The sequence below is a fragment of the Hemitrygon akajei genome, chromosome 7, assembly GCF_048418815.1.
Source record: "Hemitrygon akajei chromosome 7, sHemAka1.3, whole genome shotgun sequence".
NCBI lineage: Eukaryota > Metazoa > Chordata > Chondrichthyes > Myliobatiformes > Dasyatidae > Hemitrygon > Hemitrygon akajei.
In genome coordinates, this window is record NC_133130.1 from 177937264 (window position 1) to 177955069 (window position 17806).

Consider the following 17806-nt stretch of genomic DNA (forward strand, 5'->3'; position numbering starts at 1 on the left):
TTCTTAATAACAAACAGTACTGGAGAGATTGAATTAAACTATATAAAATGATGAGAGGCTTTGACATCATAATTTGTATGGATCTATTTCCCCTACCAGAGAGGTCAATAACCAGGATAAGAGGCATTGAGAAAAATATTTTTTCACTAAATGGGCAGTTGTGATTTGAAACTCACTGCCTGAAAGTGAGACAGAGAGGGGAAAAAAGTTATCACCAAATTTAAGAAGCATCCAGGCAAGCATTTGAAAAGTATTACACAGAGAGCTATAGGCCAAAAGCTGGGAAATGGGATTCATCTTGAAATCCATTCTTTGGTAACATTGACCCAATACTCTGAATGGTTCTTTCAATTCTATGACAGTATTAAAGTTAGCCCTAAGACTTCTACAGCATAACATTCAAAACTGTGCCTCATTACCTGCAGGAACTCCACCATCAAAGACTCTGTTGTATGTCCCATACACATAATTTGGTCCTGGTAGTGTAGTGCCATTCCTTTTCGGCTTGCCAAGTTCTGACTAAAAGAGACAATAAATAGCATTAGCTAGTTAATGAAACAGTCCTTGTAGTCTGCATTTTATCATTCTAATATCCAAATATAAAAGATTGAAATAAAGGATGCAGCCTTCTAGAATACACAGAACTGTAATCAAGAATAAGTAGCTATTTTTTCCCTTTCTAAAATCCTGATTTAATAACTCTTATCTGGAACCACAATGCTTATAGTTCCCCAAACTATAAAACAAATTGATTTAACTTTGTGAATGTAATTAAATTTATTTTATTTATTAATCACCCTAAACCCCACACCAGTCCTACTGAAGCTGAGTGACTGTAGTAACTTGTGACACTGAGTTATGTGGTGACTTTTGTCAGGGCAACAGAAAAGCTTCTAGCTTATTGTGTGATTTGTGCTGTCTGGTCAATATAGCACTGTCTTCTCCACAACCATGCCATATGCATATCTGAAATAATCATCTGGTTAAGGCACATACAAAACACTGGAGGAGCTCAGCAAATCAGGCAGCATCTATGGAGGAAAATGGAGAGCCAATGTTTTGGGTTGAGACCATTCATCTATTAGAAAGATAGAGGAGGATAGCCAGTACAAAAAGGTAGAGGGAAGGGGTGCAGTGAAAGCTGGAAGGTGATTGGTGGATCCAAATGAAGGGTTGGGGTTGACAGGCAAATAGGGGAGAGAAGAGTGCCACTGGAAGCTGGGAGAAGATGGATGCAATCTAATAGGAGAGGAAAGTGGAAAACTGAATAAAGGGAGAAAGGTGTGCAAAGAGAGGAGAGCTGTGGAGCAGTACAAGGGTGGATAAGTAAATGGGAAGTGTAGAGGAGGAGAAAAAGGCAAGGTAATAGAAGCTAGGTAGATTAGGAGGGGAGATAAAAGGGACAGAAAAGAAATAGTTACTGAAAGTTGGAGAACTCAATGTTCATAACACCAGGTTGCAAACTGTCCAGCTGAAATGAGAGGTACCATTTCCCCAATTTGCATTTAGCTTCAAATTGGCAATTGAGAAGGCTGAGGACCAGCATGTTGTCAGGAGGAAGAATTAAAATGTCTGGCAAGCATGAGATCCAGATGGCCATGATGGATGGAATGAAGGTGCTCGGCAAAGTGGTCACCCAATCTGTGTCCAATCTTACTAATGTAGAGGAGGCCACAATGGGAGCAAAGGATGCAATCAATGATGTTGGGGGATATGCATGTGAAAGACTGTCTCACCTGTTTAGGGCCCTGGATAGTGGTGAGGGAAGACATGCAAGGACAGGTGTTATACCTTTTACAGCTACAGTGGAAAGTGTTGTGGAGGAAAAATGGTATGTGGGAAGGATGAGTGGACTAGGGAGTCTGGAGAGAGTGATCCCTGCAGAAAGTGGAAAAGAGGGGAGGGGACAATATAGCTAGATAGTTGTGAAGAATGATATGCTAAATGAGCAGATGATTTGTTGGTAGGTGTGAATGAGAAGAGTTCTATTCCTGTTCTTCTTGAGGACAGATGGGGTAAGGGCAGAAACGTGGGAAAAAGAAATTATGTAGTGGGGGGCATGAATGCTCTGTTTTCTGGCAAAGGAAAAGATCTCAGAAGTGCTAGAGTGGAAGGTTCCTACTGAGAACCGATGGAGGTGGAGGAATTGAGAAAAAGAAATGGCATCCTTGCAAGTGACAGGGTTGGAGGAGATGTATAGTACAGTAGTAGTTGTGGCCGTCAGTGGGTTCGTAGTAGATGTTAGTGGTGAATTTTACTATCCTAAGTTTGAAAATTGTACTTCTTGCATTCTATGAAATTGGCCTTATTAATTAATTATTTGAATGACATATAGGGTTATATTTGTAATACATATTCAGAGATGGACTTATTATACTTTTAGCGATGAATGTGCAATGAAAACATAATCTACAGGTGGATAAAGCAATTTTGAGAACAAATAGATATTTTTATTATGGTTTTCATAAAGTGCTGGTGAATATGTGAAATTTCAATGGACTACACTCAACACATTTTATAGACCTTGGTAAAGTTTCCTTACTAACATACATGAAAACTGAAACTCATAAGGTATTATTGGCCAGCACTTCATCAAATATGCATTCCTGCTATTAGTAACTGCAAAAAAGCACACCATTTTAGGATAAGACCATTAAATTTTGTAGAACCTGGTATCTCAAAGCATAAATGTACATTATTATAGTTTTATAGTCTTCGTGAATATATAAGTACTTTTGAAAGCCTATTGGAGTCCAGAATGTGGCCTGTGAGTGAATTGGCATAATAATGGATCTTTAGTGCACCCCTATGCTATTGTCAAGCAATTGCACAAGGAAATCAGTGTATGCGAGTTTCAGTCCTTATTCTATGAAGCTGTTTTCTGAGACTATTGAATTTCATGATTAATTTTTAGATGGAGTTAATCTTTGATCAATACCTATTTAATTTTAATAAAAGTAAGAAAATGCTAATAAATCAAAATATTTATATGACCAATGCACTGAATTATTATTAATCATCAGCAGTTGTAGAAAGAGAATCACAACATCTCTTCAAATACTGAGACATATTTTTGCAAAATCAAATTTTCCCAAAATTTATAACATTGTATTTTTACTTCCAAAATTTCCTTAAAATATTCAGTTTCCAGATAATTTGTGTGGCTGATAACTTGCCTATTATTTTACCTAACAATGTACAGTTTTCTTTTGTAACATCATAGAACTGATGTCAAAAGGTAATTCATGATATTTAGAGAAATACCAGTGAATTTCAGAATCAAACTTAGTATTCATTTGTATTCATGTTTACTTATAATACTAAGGAATTGATTCACCTGAATCAATGAGAGCTCAGATTATTGCATGTAGCTTATGGATGGTGAAACAAGTTCCTGCTATTTTACAGAACTGCTGAATCAAGGAAACAAAGATCATCCTTTTTATTTAGTTTTAAAATGAATTCCCCCTGTGAACATTTTGGCTTTTCAGTATTTGAGGGATTAACTGACCTCCCGACTGCATCTATATTTCTTTAACCTGTCTCCATGGTGAAGTCATTCTGGGAATAAAGTCGCCAGAAGATAAAGAGCCGATTGGATGTTCTTTCAGCCAATACTGCTAGTGATCATTTGCATATCATCTGATCTGGGTGCTCTGAAGAGCCGAGGAATGCCTAAAAATGGTGGTTGTTCTTTTCACATCTGAACAAAACAAGTCTCATTATCTTTCCTGTGAAAATCTGGCCAAGAGTGCTCTTTGGAGAAGAAACCTGACAAAATACATAACAACAATGCAGCAAATCTCCACTTAACTCTCGAGTGTCAACGTGCCATTTCTGGCAATACATTCCAAAATAGTGAAGGATTAGAATTTCCCACTTTTTGTGCAAAGCAACATTCTTTTCACTCGGTGATTCAATGGGAAATAGTTTTAGAAAATTAAAGAGATGCTAACCATTCTGTCATTTTTTTTAAACTTTGCCTAAACCCAACCTCATGAAATAATATTTATGTCTCTGATTGTTTTTGCTTAGCCTGATTAATTCAATAGTCATACAAATGTAATCTACACTTACTTAGCTTCCCTACCCATACTTCCACAAATTCATGTTTAAAAACCAATCTAATCACCTGTAATCTAAGCTGTACATGCTACAGACCACAAACATAATTTTAATTGAAGACCTCTGAGTGGGAAACTTGTGATGAAGAAAAAAAAACTGATAGCAAATCGATCAAAATTAGGTAAACTATCAGCATTACAAGCAATAGTTTCTGGTCTTCAGCAGGCCAATATCTTTTTTGCTGGGGTTCTGTGTTGGGTCTTGCACTAGCGTCCTGTGAGTGGAACAGGGCAAAGGGTAACATTGCAATACACCAAACATCCCTTAGGGGGCAACTGGGAAAATGGATGTAACCGCTTGAAGGAAATAGTCTCGTGGGATGGAAAATTGCTTTGTGGCCTTGTGATTTCCTTTTCAATGTTTTCAGTTTTTCAAGGCTAGCCTTGAGCAGAAAAAAATGACAAAAAGCACAGCGGGTGGCATGAACTAGTATCACATGTCCCTGTATTAGTTGATTCTGGCTTTGCTCCCTAGTTCAGAGACAAGGGTGTAAAATCTTGGTTGATAATTCAGTGCAGTAACGTCAGCTTTTTGTCAGAGAAGCCATTGATCTGAGGGAGCATTAAAACTAAGGTCTTAGCTGCTCTTCAGATGAATGTAAAGCATTCCATTGAACAATTTTGATGATGATCAGTATTTCTCAATTGGTATATTGGTAAATTAGTTTATTATTGTCACATATACCAAGGAACAGTGGAAAATTTGTCTTGCACATTGTCCACATAGATAAATACATTACAACAGCGCATTAAGTTAGTATAAACAATAACAGTGCAGAATAAAGTGAATCAGTACACAGAAAGTGTAGTGCAGGTAGACAGCAAGGTGCAGGATGACAATGAGGTAGATTGTAAGGTCAAGAGTCCGGCTTATCAGACTAGGGAACCATTCAATAGTCTTATAGATGCTGCCCTTGAGCCTGGTGATATGTGCTTTCATGCTTTTGAATTTTTTGACTGATGGGAAGGAAAAGAAAACAGAATATCTGGGTGGGTGGGGATCATTGATTATGTTGGTTGCTTTACTGAAGGAGCAAGAAATGTAGGCAGAGTTCATGGAGGGGAGGTTGGTTTCCGTGATGTGCTCTGCAGTTTATTGTGGTCATAGTCAGAGCAGTTGTTATACCAAGACACAATGCATGTGGTAGGATACTTTCTATGATGCATCAATAAAAATAGGTGAGGTGGCCACCATCCCCTTCTTGACATCAATGACCAGCTCTTTTACTTCGCTAACATTGAGGGAAAGGTTATTTAAAAAAAAAATCTAGTGTTTTCCCAGGGTATATGACGAATAAACTCTCCTCAGGCTTCCAGCTGGGTACAGGTATCAATTATAACTGACATTTCGATAACAAACTCTGCCATCTTCAATCATGATGATTGCCCAAGCATTATCCCTGATGAAGCTAGCAGAGTTTGTCATTGAAATGTCGGTTATAATTGATACCTGTACCCGGCTGGAAGCCCGAGAAGAGCTTACTCAGAAAGGTTGTTGTCATGACAACATATCACTAGGCTCTCTATCTCCTTCCTGCATCTCTATTTGAGTTACGGTCCTCTAGTGTGGTATTATCTGCAAACTTCTGGTACTACTAAATTGGTACCACTAAAACAGGTTACCTTAATGTTATCACATTACTAACTATGGAATTTTGTGTTTAAATATGTATTTCCTTGCAGTACAACACTAACTACACTTTAAAACTTCATCATTAACTGCAAGATGTTCTCTTGGAAATGCATAGCTGAAACATGGAGGTTGTTCAGGGACCACTTGCATCATCAGCATGGAGTTATGGATAGGTTTGCCTCATTGAGACAGAGTAAATATGGTAGGGGAAATGAACCTCAGTTGAGGGTAGAGGTGGAACATTTAGTCAAGAAAAAGAAAGAAACATAAGTTGAGGAAACTAAAATCAGACAGCACTGTTGAGAATTATAAAGGAGCTTTAGAAGGAATTTAGTAGAGCTAGAATGGGACATGAAAAGACCTTAGAGAGTAGGATTACAGAAAATTGAGGCAGAGTTGATGGGGAAGGTCTTCAATGAATACTTTGCTTCAGTGCTCACCAGGAAGAGGGACTTTGACAAATGAAGCTCACTGTAGAACAGGCTAATATGATGGATCAGATTAAGGTTAAAGGTAGTGCTTTTGAAAAACATTAGGATAGATAAACCCTGGGACCAGATAGGATATAATCCAGTTAGCACAGGACGTGAGGAAAGATTGCTAGAGCATTGATAACGATCTTTATGTTTTCCCTGGCCACATGAATGGTACCAGAGGACTGGAGGATGAGAAGTAATGTTCTGTAATTCAAGAAAGGTCATAGGGATAATTCTGGAAATTATAGACCATCAATGGTGGGGAAACTATTGGAGTGGATTCTTAGGAATAGGGTTTCCAAACATTTGGAGAGGCATAATCTTATTAGGGATAGTCAGTATGGTTGATCGAGTTTTTTGAAGAGGTTAAAAAACAAATTGATGAAGGCAGAGTGGCAGATATGGTGTATATGGATTTTATAAGGACGTTTGCAAGGCTCATCTTGGTAGGCGTATCCAGAAAGTCATGAGGCACAGACTCAATGGAAACTTGGCTGAATGTATTCAGAATTGATTTCCCACAGAAGAAAGGGAGTGGTAGTAAATGGAGCATAGTCTAAACATGAGAGATTCTGTAATGCTAGAAATCTAAAGCAACACACACATGATGTTGAAGGAATTCAGTACATCAGGCAACATCTATGGAGGGGAAATTGTCACCATTTTGGACTGAGACCCTTCTTAAGGACTGGAAAGGAAGGGGGTAGAAGCCAAAAGAAGGTGGGGAAGGGGAACAAATTGGCAGGTAATAGGTGAGCAGGTGAGAGGGAAGGTAGTGACTGATCATTCCCCCTTCATCACTTCTCTCGTTTCTGAGTCCATTTGGTTACCCTCCCGCCCTTTCTCTTCTCATCTGTCAACCACCTCTCTCTGGATCCCCTCCTCTTTTTTTCCATGGTCTACTGTCCTCTATCAGATTTCTTCTTAAGCCCTTTACCTCTTCTACTGATCCTTCTCAGCTTCATCCACCCACCTTCCCCTCACCTGTCTGACCTATCACTTGCCAGCTGGTATTCCTTCCCCTCCCTCACCTTCTTATTTCGGCCTCTTACCCTTTTCTATCCGGTTCTGATGAAGGGTTTCAGCCCAAAGCATCAACTGTTTATTCCCCCTCCTTAGATGTTGCTTGATTTGCAAAGTTCCTCCAGCAATTTATTTATGAAGCATATTCAGCCTGGAGGTTGGTGGCTAATGATGGCAAGTACAGAACCTGTTCTGAAACCCCTGCTTTTTAAGATTTTTATAAATGACTTGGATGAGAAGGTGGAGGGAGGGGTGGATTAATCAGTTTGCAGATAACATGAAGATTGGAGGTGTTGTGGTTAGTGTAGAAGGTAGTCAAAGGTTACAAGCTGATATAAACAGGATGCAGAGTTGGACAAAGAAGTGCCAGATAGAGTTCAATCTGTAAATGTGTGAAATGATATACTTTGGAAGATTGAACTTGAAAGCAAAATACATCATTAAAGGCAGGATTTCTAGCAGTGTGGAAGACCAGAGGGATTTTGGGGTTCAAGTCCATAGATCCCTCAAATTTACTACACATGTTGATAGGTTGGTTAAGAAGGCACATGGTGTGCAGGGCCTCATTAGTCAGGAGACAGGGTTCATGAGCTATGAGTTAATGTTGCAGCTCTATAAAACTCTGGATAGGCCACTTTTAGACTATAGTGTTCAGTTTGCCTCATTATAGGAAGGATGTGGAAGCTTCAGAGATGGTGGAGAGGTTTACCAGAATGCTAGTTAGATTAAAGAACATGTCTTATGAGGAAAGATTTAGCAAGCTAGAGGTTTTCTTTTTGGAGAGACGGAGAATGAGAGGCGAATTGATAGAGGTGAATAAGATTACGAGAGACAGATTGGATAGTCAGCACTTTTTTTCCTAGGGCAGCAAAGGCCAATACCACAGGACATTTGTTTAAGGTGAGTGGAGGAAAGTTTAGGGGAGATGTCAAAGATAGTTTTTAAAGAAAAAAACAGAGTAGTGTGTCCCTGGAATGCACTACTGGGAATGGTCATAGAAGCTAATAAAATAGAGATATTTAAAAGACTCTTAGATAGGCACATAGGTGTAAACAAAATGGATGGGCACAGACTGTTATGCCTGCGCCCCAACTCTGAGGGGCCGAAGGGTAGAAAGTAGCCCCCTCCTTTTTGAGAATCGCAAGATCGCTATTAATTCAGGTCAGGAGACCCAGGAAATGAGAGAGAGACGCAGAATCCACAGGGGGTTTGGAATGTCCTGGCCCCTCAGCGATACAAAGCCACGGGAACCAGCCATTGTCTCTTGGAGACGGAATTGTGTATTGAGCGCTGTGCTATTCATCGATGCCCTCAAGGAATGAGCAACGTGGGCTGGTTGGGGGGATGGCATCCTCCCCAACCTGATTGACATCTGAGACCCCGTGAGTAAGGATAAAAGAAGGTCTGGGGAACAACCCCTTTTCAGACGCACCAGAAGAAACGCTAGAAATCCTGTAACAGCGTAATAGCGAAAGCCGGTGGAAAGCCCACATGCGTCCTTTTCCATTTGCCTCGGAATTGGTGGGCCTTACCACAGAAGAACGGCTTTAGCTAAAACAAAGGAGAAATCAGCCCCAACGACTCTCGAAGGATTGACATCATAAAAGGAATGGGTAAGTTTTAAACTCTCTCTCTTGACTCCGACCAAAGGCTGCAGCCTGCAGCTTGAATGAACTTGAGTGACTTTTATATTTCCATCAGACAATACATTATCCCCTAGACAATGATAGAGTTATTTCTTATTGATTATTATTATACCCGCGCTTTTAGATTTAGTATTGACAACGTATATTATCTGTATGGTTGCGTTGATATTATTTTTGTGTATTTTTATCAATAAATACTGTTAAAAATAGTACCATCAGACTTCAATGGACCTCTCTATCTTTGCTGGTAAGTGACCCAGTTACGGGGTACGTAACAATTGGGGTTCTCGTCTCGGGATTTGACACCAAATTGGGAGGCCAGTGAATTGGGCTTGTAAGTCCAAACTTGGATCTGGTTACGTGGATAGCCAGACAGGAAACCAGCAAAGATGGACGTGGGTGAATTTATAGAAAACCCGACTCTGGAGGCGCTAGAGGCAGCCACCAAATCGGACTTGATAAATATGGCGAAGGGGCTAAACCTCGCAGAGGTGAGGTTGTCACTGAAAAAGCAGGAGGTGCGAAGGGCCATAACTCAGTATTACATTGAGAAGAATGTGTTTGCAGCTGAGGTATTGGAAAATATCCCTGAAAAGGTACCAGCTAGTGGGACGGCTCAGTTAGAGTTGGAGAAATTAAGGTTGGAACATGAAATTAAGTTAAAGCAGCTGAGAAAGAAAGGGAGCATGAGCTCCAGCTAAAGGAGTTGGAGGTGAAAAGGGAGCAGGACAGAGCTGAGAAGCAAAGAGAGCATGAAATTCAGGTAAAACAGCTAGAAGCAGCTGAGAAAGAGAAACAGAGGCAACATGACTTGGATATGGAGAAGTTAAGGCAAGAGCAAAGAGTTCAAGGGTCAGACCGAGAGGAGCGGTTTAATGTTAGTCGGGAGTTGAGGTTAGTACCTCCGTTCGAGGAGAAGTATGTTGATAGTTATGTCTTGCTTTTTGAAAAGGTGGCAGTGAATCAGAAGTGGCCCAAAGAGCAGTGGGTGGTGCTGTTATAAAGTGTGTTAAAACGAGCATATGCGGCGTTGTTCATGGAGGAGGAAGAGGCAGAGAATTATGCCAAAGTAAAGGAGGCCATTCTCCGGACTTACGAATTGGTACCTGAGGCATATAGACAAAAGTTCAGAAATTTAAAGAAAGGGTAGAATCAGACGTATACCGAGTTTGCCTATGAGAAGGGTGTGCTCTTGGATCGCTGGTGTACAGCAGAAATAGTGGAAGAGGATTTTTGGCGTCTCAGGGAGTTAATTCTGATTGAGGAATTTAAAAGTGGTGTTTCGGAGGATATCCGGATGTATTTGCATGAGAAGCTGAATAAGTCCATCTCCGAATTTGCTAGGTTCGCAGATGAATATGCCCTAACCCACACGACAAAGTTTTCCTCGAATAAAAGTTCCCAGAGAGACCGTGGGAACGATCGAGAAAGCCCGCCGGCTGAGGCAGAGGTCCCGCCGGGAGCTAGTGGTAAGGTTGGGGAGGAGAGGCAAGATGGCCAGAGATTTCCGGGCTTGACCTGTTTTAATTGTGGAAAGGGGGGACATATTGCATCTAGGTGCTTTGCTCCGAGGAAGGAGACAGGAAAAGGGAAAGCAGTAGTCCCTATTGGATGTGCCGTGGTAATCAGTAAATCGACAAGAGAGCCCCGGGTAGACAGGGTACGAGAAGGGTCTGAGACTTGTATGTCAAACGGAACCGTGTCTGTGAGAGAGGGAGACCCACCAGTTCCCGTGCGAATCTGGAGAGACACGGGGGCTGAACTGTCATTGATTAGCAGTAAGGTACTGGATTTTGGTCGCAAGATGGGAATGGTATGTGAAAGGAATAGGAAAAGGGACAAAAATGGTGCCCTTGCATAGGATCATTATGAATTGCGAGCTAGTCTCTGGACCAGTTGAAATGGGGGTGCGATCAGAATTCCCGAGAACTGACGCGGATGTCCTTCTGGGTAATGATTTAGCCGGTGGTAAGGTTTGGTCAGCAATGAAGCTGACGAGACAGCCGGTGGAGGCCCTGCCCCTAGATTCCAAGATCTATCCCACATGCGCGATCACTCGCAGCATGTCGAGAAAGGCAGCTGAGAACGAGAGCAGTTTAAATCCGGCCAGTATCGATTTGGCCGAGACGTTTTTACTGACCCTGTACCACGAGGGTTTACAGAGTGGTAAAACTAAGAGTAGTAAAGTGAAAGAGAGTAAGGGAGAGGAGGTAGACCTGCCCTTAGCGAGGAGAAAAGTTTTAGAGGCACGAAATAAAGATGAGAAACAGATAAAGCTGTTAAAAGGTCCAGGGTTGGACATGGATGATCTGTCTGGTTTGGCAGAACTGTTTGAAGAAGTGGAAAATTCTAAAAGTGTTCCCGATAATGAAATGAGGGCAGTCCTAAATGAAAAGGGTGCCCTTACCTTGAAGAAGTCTGCTGCGTTGGCAGATGAGGTTGTTTCAGCCCGCGGGGTTGAGTTTACTCCGGAAGGGAGTTGCCCAGGGAGTAGCTGGGAGGATCAGGGGAATTTAGAATTTGGACCGGGTATGGGTATTGAAAGCCTGGAAGAGGCAAATGTCCCATCTGAGTGTGTCCAAGATGTGGATGCACGTGGTACTGAACCTAGTAATGGAGCTCAGAAAAAGTCTGAGGTATTTGATTCAGTTGAAAAGGGATGCAATCCTTGTGGGTCAGATGGACTTGGTTCAGTGAAGAAAGGGTTAACCTTGGTAATAGTGGGAAGTGAGAGTTCCCAGGTGTTCGTGCTTGAAGGTGTGGTAAAAGTTAGTGAGGAGATCAAAGGTGGTGGGATGAATTTTATTATTGAAGGAAAAGGGAACTGTGTAGTTCCCAAATTGAATGAAGAAAATTTAAAGGCTGGACTGATATCAGAAGCAGCAACCAGGCTACAGAGACAATGGCTTGGTACCACAAAGCCTGTGAATCAATTACAGGTTGAGTTGGAAGGTAAAGGGGCCCCACATGCTATTGTTATTCCAGAGTGTGGTGTGAAAAGGCAGAATTTGAAATGCTGTTTGAACAAAGAGTTTAAACTGAAAACTAATAGCCTGAAGGGTCCTGAAGAGAAGATAGATAGATAGATACTTTATTCATCCCCATGGGGAAATTCAACTTTTTTCCAATGTCCCATACACTTGTTGTAGCAAAACTAATTACATACAATACTTAACTCAGTAAAAAATATGATATACATCTAAATCACTATCTCAAAAAGCATTAATAATAACTTTTAAAAAGTTCTTAAGTCCTGGCGGTAGAATTGTAAAGCCTAATGGCATTGGGGAGTATTGACCTCTTCATCCTGTCTGAGGAGCATTGCATCGATAGTAACCTGTCGCTGAAACTGCTTCTCTGTCTCTGGATGGTGCTATGTAGAGGATGTTCAGAGTTATCCATAATTGACCGTAGCCTACTCAGCGCCCTTCGCTCAGCTACCGATGTTAAACTCTCCAGTACTTTGCCCACGACAGAGCCCGCCTTCCTTACCAGCTTATTAAGACGTGAGGCGTCCCTCTTCTTAATGCTTCCTCCCCAACACAAAGAGGGCGCTCTCCACAACTGACCTATAGAACATCTTCAGCATCTCACTACAGACATTGAATGACGCCAACCTTCTTAGGAAGTACATTCGACTCTGTGCCTTCCTGCACAAGGCATCTGTGTTGGCAGTCCAGTCTAGCTTCTCGTCTAACTGTACTCCCAGATACTTGTAGGTCTTAACCTGCTCCACACATTCTCCATTAATGATCACTGGCTCCATATGAGGCCTAGATCTCCTAAAGTCCACCACCATCTCCTTGGTCTTGGTGATATTGAGACGCAGGTAGTTTGAGTTGCACCATATCACAAAGTCCTGTATCAGTTTCCTATACTCCTCCTCCTGTCCATTCCTGACACACCCCACTATGGCCGTGTCATCAGCGAACTTCTGCACATGGCAGGACTCCGAGTTATATTGGAAGTCTGATGTGTACAGGGTGAACAGGACCGGAGAGAGTACGGTTCCCTGCGGCGCCCCTGTGCTGCTGACCACCGTGTCAGACCTACAGTCTCCCAACCGCACATACTGAGGTCTATCTGTCAAGTAGTCCACTATCCAATCCACCATGTGAGAGTCTACTCCCATCTCCGTTAGTTTGTGCCTTAAGATCTTGGGCTGGATGGTGTTAAAGGCACTAGAGAAGTCAAGGAATGTAATCCTCACAGCACAACTGACCCCATCTAGGTGAGAGAGTGATTTGTGCAGCAAATACATGATAGCATCCTCCACTCCCACCTTCTCCTTATACGCAAACTGAAGAGGATCCTGGGCGTGCCTGGTTTGTGGCCTCAGATTCTGTATTATCAGCCGCTCCATGGTCTTCATAGCGTGCAACGTCAAGGCACCAGGTCTGAAGTCATTCAACTCCTTTGGTTGTGGTTTCTTCGGTACCGGGACAATACAGGATGTTTTCCACTGTCTGGGTACTCTTTTCTGCTCCAGGCTCATGTTGAAGATGCGCTGTAGTGGTTCTCCCAGCTCAGTCGCACAGGCCCTCAGTAATCGTGGGGAAACTCCATCCGGTCCAGCCGCCTTGCTAGTACAGATCTTCCTCAGTTGACCTTCCACCTGTGCAGCCGTAATCCTGGGCGTGGGCAAGGTCTCCTTGAAAACTAGCAACTTGCGTAAAATTAAAGAATTGTGTGGACATTCGGGAAATGGTCTAAGTTTGGAACACATTGTTGATAAAATAACTCCTATGAAAGGAGCGGACGAAAGCCTATTTCGCCAGGGTGCACAAGCTCCCCACGTGGGAATTAACTGGAAAAGAGGTAAGGGTTAATGGGGACGCCATTTTTAAATAGCAGAAGCCGGTTTTAAGGTATTTCGACAAAGCATGTGAATAATAAAGACAACCCCCATGGAAGCCTGCCTGTTAAATTTGAAAGTAACATAAAGATTAGTATTTGCATGAACTTTTGTAGTATACCCGTAAGCTAAGATCACAACTCTTTAGTTTTTGTTTGCTAAAGAAAAATAAGAACTAAAAATAGGTGGTTATTAAATTGGAGTCTGATGCTACAAGACTTTAGTAAGGTACAAGATGTTAAGATATTAAAGGAAGTGACAATGTAATCGGTAACTATCTAGATGCTGAATTGAATGTATAACTGTATTACTCTGTAGAGAAAAAAAACCTTTTGTATTGTGTTAGATTCTAGAATCCTGTAAGACTCTGTATTACTTCGTTTTTTTCCGATGGTAAAAAAACGTGTTGAAGAAAGGGGGTGTTACGCCTGTGCCCCAACTCTGAGGGGCCAAAGGGTAGAAAGTAGCCCCCTCCTTTTTGAGAATCGCAAGATCGCTATTAATTCAGGTCAGGAGACCCAGGAAATGAGAGAGAGACGCAGAATCCACAGGGAGTTTGGAATGTCCTGGCCCCTCAGCGATACAAAGCCACGGGAACCGGCCATTGTCTCTTGGAGACGGAATTGTGTATTGAGCGCTGTGCTATTCATCGATGCCCTCAAGGAATGAGCAACGTGGGCTGGTTGGGGGGGATGGCATCCTCCCCAACCTGATTGACATCTGAGACCCCGTGAGTAAGGATAAAAGAAGGTCTGGGGAAAAACCCCTTTTCAGACACACCAGAAGAAACGCTAGAAATCCTGTAACAGCGTAATAGTGAAAGCCGGTGGAAAGCCCACGTGCGCCCTTTTCCATTTGCCTCGGAATTGGTGGGCCTTACCACGGAAGAATGGCTTTAGCTAAAACAAAGGAGAAATCAGCCCCAATGACTCTCGAAGGATTGACATCATAAAAGGAATGGGCAAGTTTTAAACTCTCTCTCTTGACTCCGACCAAAGGCTGCAGCCTGCAGCTTGAATGAACTTGAGTGACTTTTATATTTCCATCGGACAATACATTATCCCCTAGACAATGATAGAGTTATTTCTTATTGATTATTATTATACCTGCGCTTTTAGATTTAGTATTGACAACGTATATTATCTGTATGGTTGCATTGATATTATTTTTGTGTATTTTTATCAATAAATACCGTTAAAAATAGTACCATCAGACTTCAACGGACCTCTCTATCTTTGCTGGTAAGTGACCCAGTTACGGGGTACGTAACAATAGGAAGGAAGGATTAGATTGACCACTGAGAATATGGTGCCAGCAACACCAGTGACCAACACGGCAAATGGTGACATCCTGCAGACAGTTCACAAAACTATTACTTCTCCTTCTTGTTTTAAATATACTTCTACTAATCTGTGTGAGCTTGGAGACTGTAATTTATATTTTGCTAATATATTTTTGGGCTGACTGAACGATCTGTCGCTTTTGCAAGGGAATTCGGCATGTTGAGAGCAAGGTTGAAAATGGGGTGTGTGGCCTAATGGTGGAACTCGAACCCATGATCAGCTTCAATTTTCAACCAACTCACTGATTAAAACATTGAGAAAGATTGAAATCAATGAGGAAAATGAGCAGGTGTTCAACACTGTCTGCCTGCATTTGACTGGTTTCCCTCTCCTCTCACTTACTGCTGCTGGAGAGAATTGCAGGAGTCTTGGGTCTCGGGCAAAGTTTGATCAGTGTGGTTTGTGGATTTTTTAAAGAGAACTCTGCAGTTCATATTTCTAGTTTGTGGTTACTCTTTTTATTGCTATTTTGCGCAATTTTGATCGGGGCAGACTGGCTCCGTGGCCTGCAGTCAACAACAACACAATGCTAAATTGAACTGAACTGAACATCCCTAGACTGTATCAAGCACTCTGCGATTTGACGTTTAATATTCTGTGTGTTATTCACTTGTTTTTGCCTTTTGCATGGATTTGTTGTTCTTTTTTATTGCATGTTGAGTATTTGATGTTTTCTTTGAATGGGTTCCATGGTGTTTCTTTTATCGTGGCTGTCTGCAGAAAGGCAAGTCTCAGAGTTGTATACTACATACATACTTTAAGAATAAAAATACTCTGACTTTGAGTAGGTTTAATACTTATTGTCTGAGTATCTTCATAGAACTTTTATAATGATCCTCTGGTGATGCTTCATGAGATAGTTGCAAAGTTGAGCAGATCAGGATATCTTCCCTGCGTGATATTGGTTCACGTAGCAGGGAGAAAAGGTATTAAGGGACACGCTGAACATAATAACTAATCTTTTGTTTTTCAAATAAGGTGCATTAAAATTGCTTACATTTTTAAAATTAAAACAGATGTGATTTGTTAAGTCTGGTGTTACAGTACATTATAAAGCAAGCTGTGCACAGTCAAAATATAAGACACAATTTTAGACCAACAATAGAAGAAGCTATGCAATGCAGAACAACAAAAATTTTTGACAGGGAATCCATGCAATTTAACTTGAGCCATATGTGTGTGAAATTAGTTTGGTTTCCTTCAGTTCAATTCTCAGTGGTAGTATATCTATAACAAATGTGATTTATTTGTCATTCAAAGAGACTACATGGCTAGCTATCGAAATAGAAAAGTCTTACAGGTGATCCAAGCTACAATGTCAGAGTTGATGCAGAAGAAATTCAACTTTGCTGTTGTTCTAAAGATCATTGTGTACAAGAAGTACCATGTTTTATTTTGTTGATTGTTTCAATGCACAATCTCTGTCACCAGCCTCATGTCAGCTCTGCAAACAGTGCAATGACTGGTGAAATCAAGCAAAAACAAAGCCCAATTTCCTATCTGGTCAACTTGCCAGAATTAATACAGTATAAGTCACTTCAAATAGTGCAATGGGGATATACAAAAATTACCTATTTGTATTCATTTTTTAATAATTTAATTTTTAGTAACTTCCCAATTGTGTAATATTTACAAACTAATTTTATTTTAATTAATAAGATCAAATAATCCAAATTAAGAATTAGCCATCAATAAACTACACATTCAGATTTTTCAGATCATTTTTTGAACTAGCTTTTTCATGGTCCTTTTCTACATCAAGATTTATTTATGTTTCCTTGCAGAAATCTCATTGATTGTAACTTACTTCAGTATCATGTCTATTGTGTCAAATGAGTGCCCAGTACTTCAATATTATAAACAGAAGAAAATCTGCAGATACCGGACAGACACACATAGACACCTGGAGGAACTCAACAGGCCAGGCAGCATCGATGGGCGGGGGGGGCGGGGGGGAGAAGAGTAGAGTTGATGTTTTGAGCTGAAACCCTTTATCAGGACTGGAGAAAAAAAGATAAGGAGTCAGAGTGAGAAGGTTGGGGGGCAGGTGAAGAAAAAACTCAAGGTGATAGGTGAAACCTGCGGGAGCACGAAGGGGTGAAGTAAAAAGCTAGGAAGTTAATTGGTGAAAGAGATACAGGGCTGGAGAAGGGGGAATCTGATAGAAGAGGACAGAAGGCCATGGAAGGAAGGGAAGTGGGAAGAGCACCAGAGGGAGGTGATGGGCAGGTAAGGTGATCAGGTGAGAGAGGGAAACAGGAATGGGGAACAGTGATGGTGGGGGGGGGGGGGGGGGGGCTATTACCAGAAGTTTGAAAAATTGATATTCATGCCATGAAATTGGAGGCTACCCAGATGGTATTGCACCTCCATCCTGAGTGTGGCCTCAACATTGCAGTAGAGGAGGCTATGGACTGACATGACTCCTCCAACCTGAGTGTGGCCTCATCTTGTTTCTCTTGTCCTCACCTACCACCCCAGCAGCCTCCAAATCCAGCACATAATTCCCCGTAACTTCTGCCATCTCCAACAGGATCCCACCACTAAGCAAATCTTTTCTTCTCCCCACCCGCCCAACTTCCTGTTTTCCACAGGGATTGCTTCTACATGACTCTTTGTCCATTCGTTCCTCCCCACTGATCTCCCTCCTGGCACTTATCCTTGCAAGTGGAGCAAGTGCTACACCTGCCCTTACACCTCCTCCCT

General features: G+C 41.5%; 1 protein-coding gene and 1 long non-coding RNA gene across 6 annotated transcripts in view; one reads left to right on the forward strand and one right to left on the reverse strand.

Annotated features, from left to right (window-relative positions):
* cfap77 (cilia and flagella associated protein 77) overlaps positions 1–17806 on the reverse strand; it is a 148609-nt gene that overhangs the window by 56532 nt on the left and 74271 nt on the right. For both annotated transcript variants that reach the window (XM_073052702.1, XM_073052703.1), the window contains exon 3: positions 420–519. In XM_073052702.1, coding sequence (XP_072908803.1) covers positions 420–519 — 100 coding nt within the window. The remainder of the gene's footprint in view (positions 1–419; positions 520–17806) is intronic.
* The window catches only part of LOC140731220 (uncharacterized), a 102470-nt gene that overhangs the window by 38937 nt on the left and 45727 nt on the right, over positions 1–17806 (forward strand). The window lies entirely within an intron of this gene.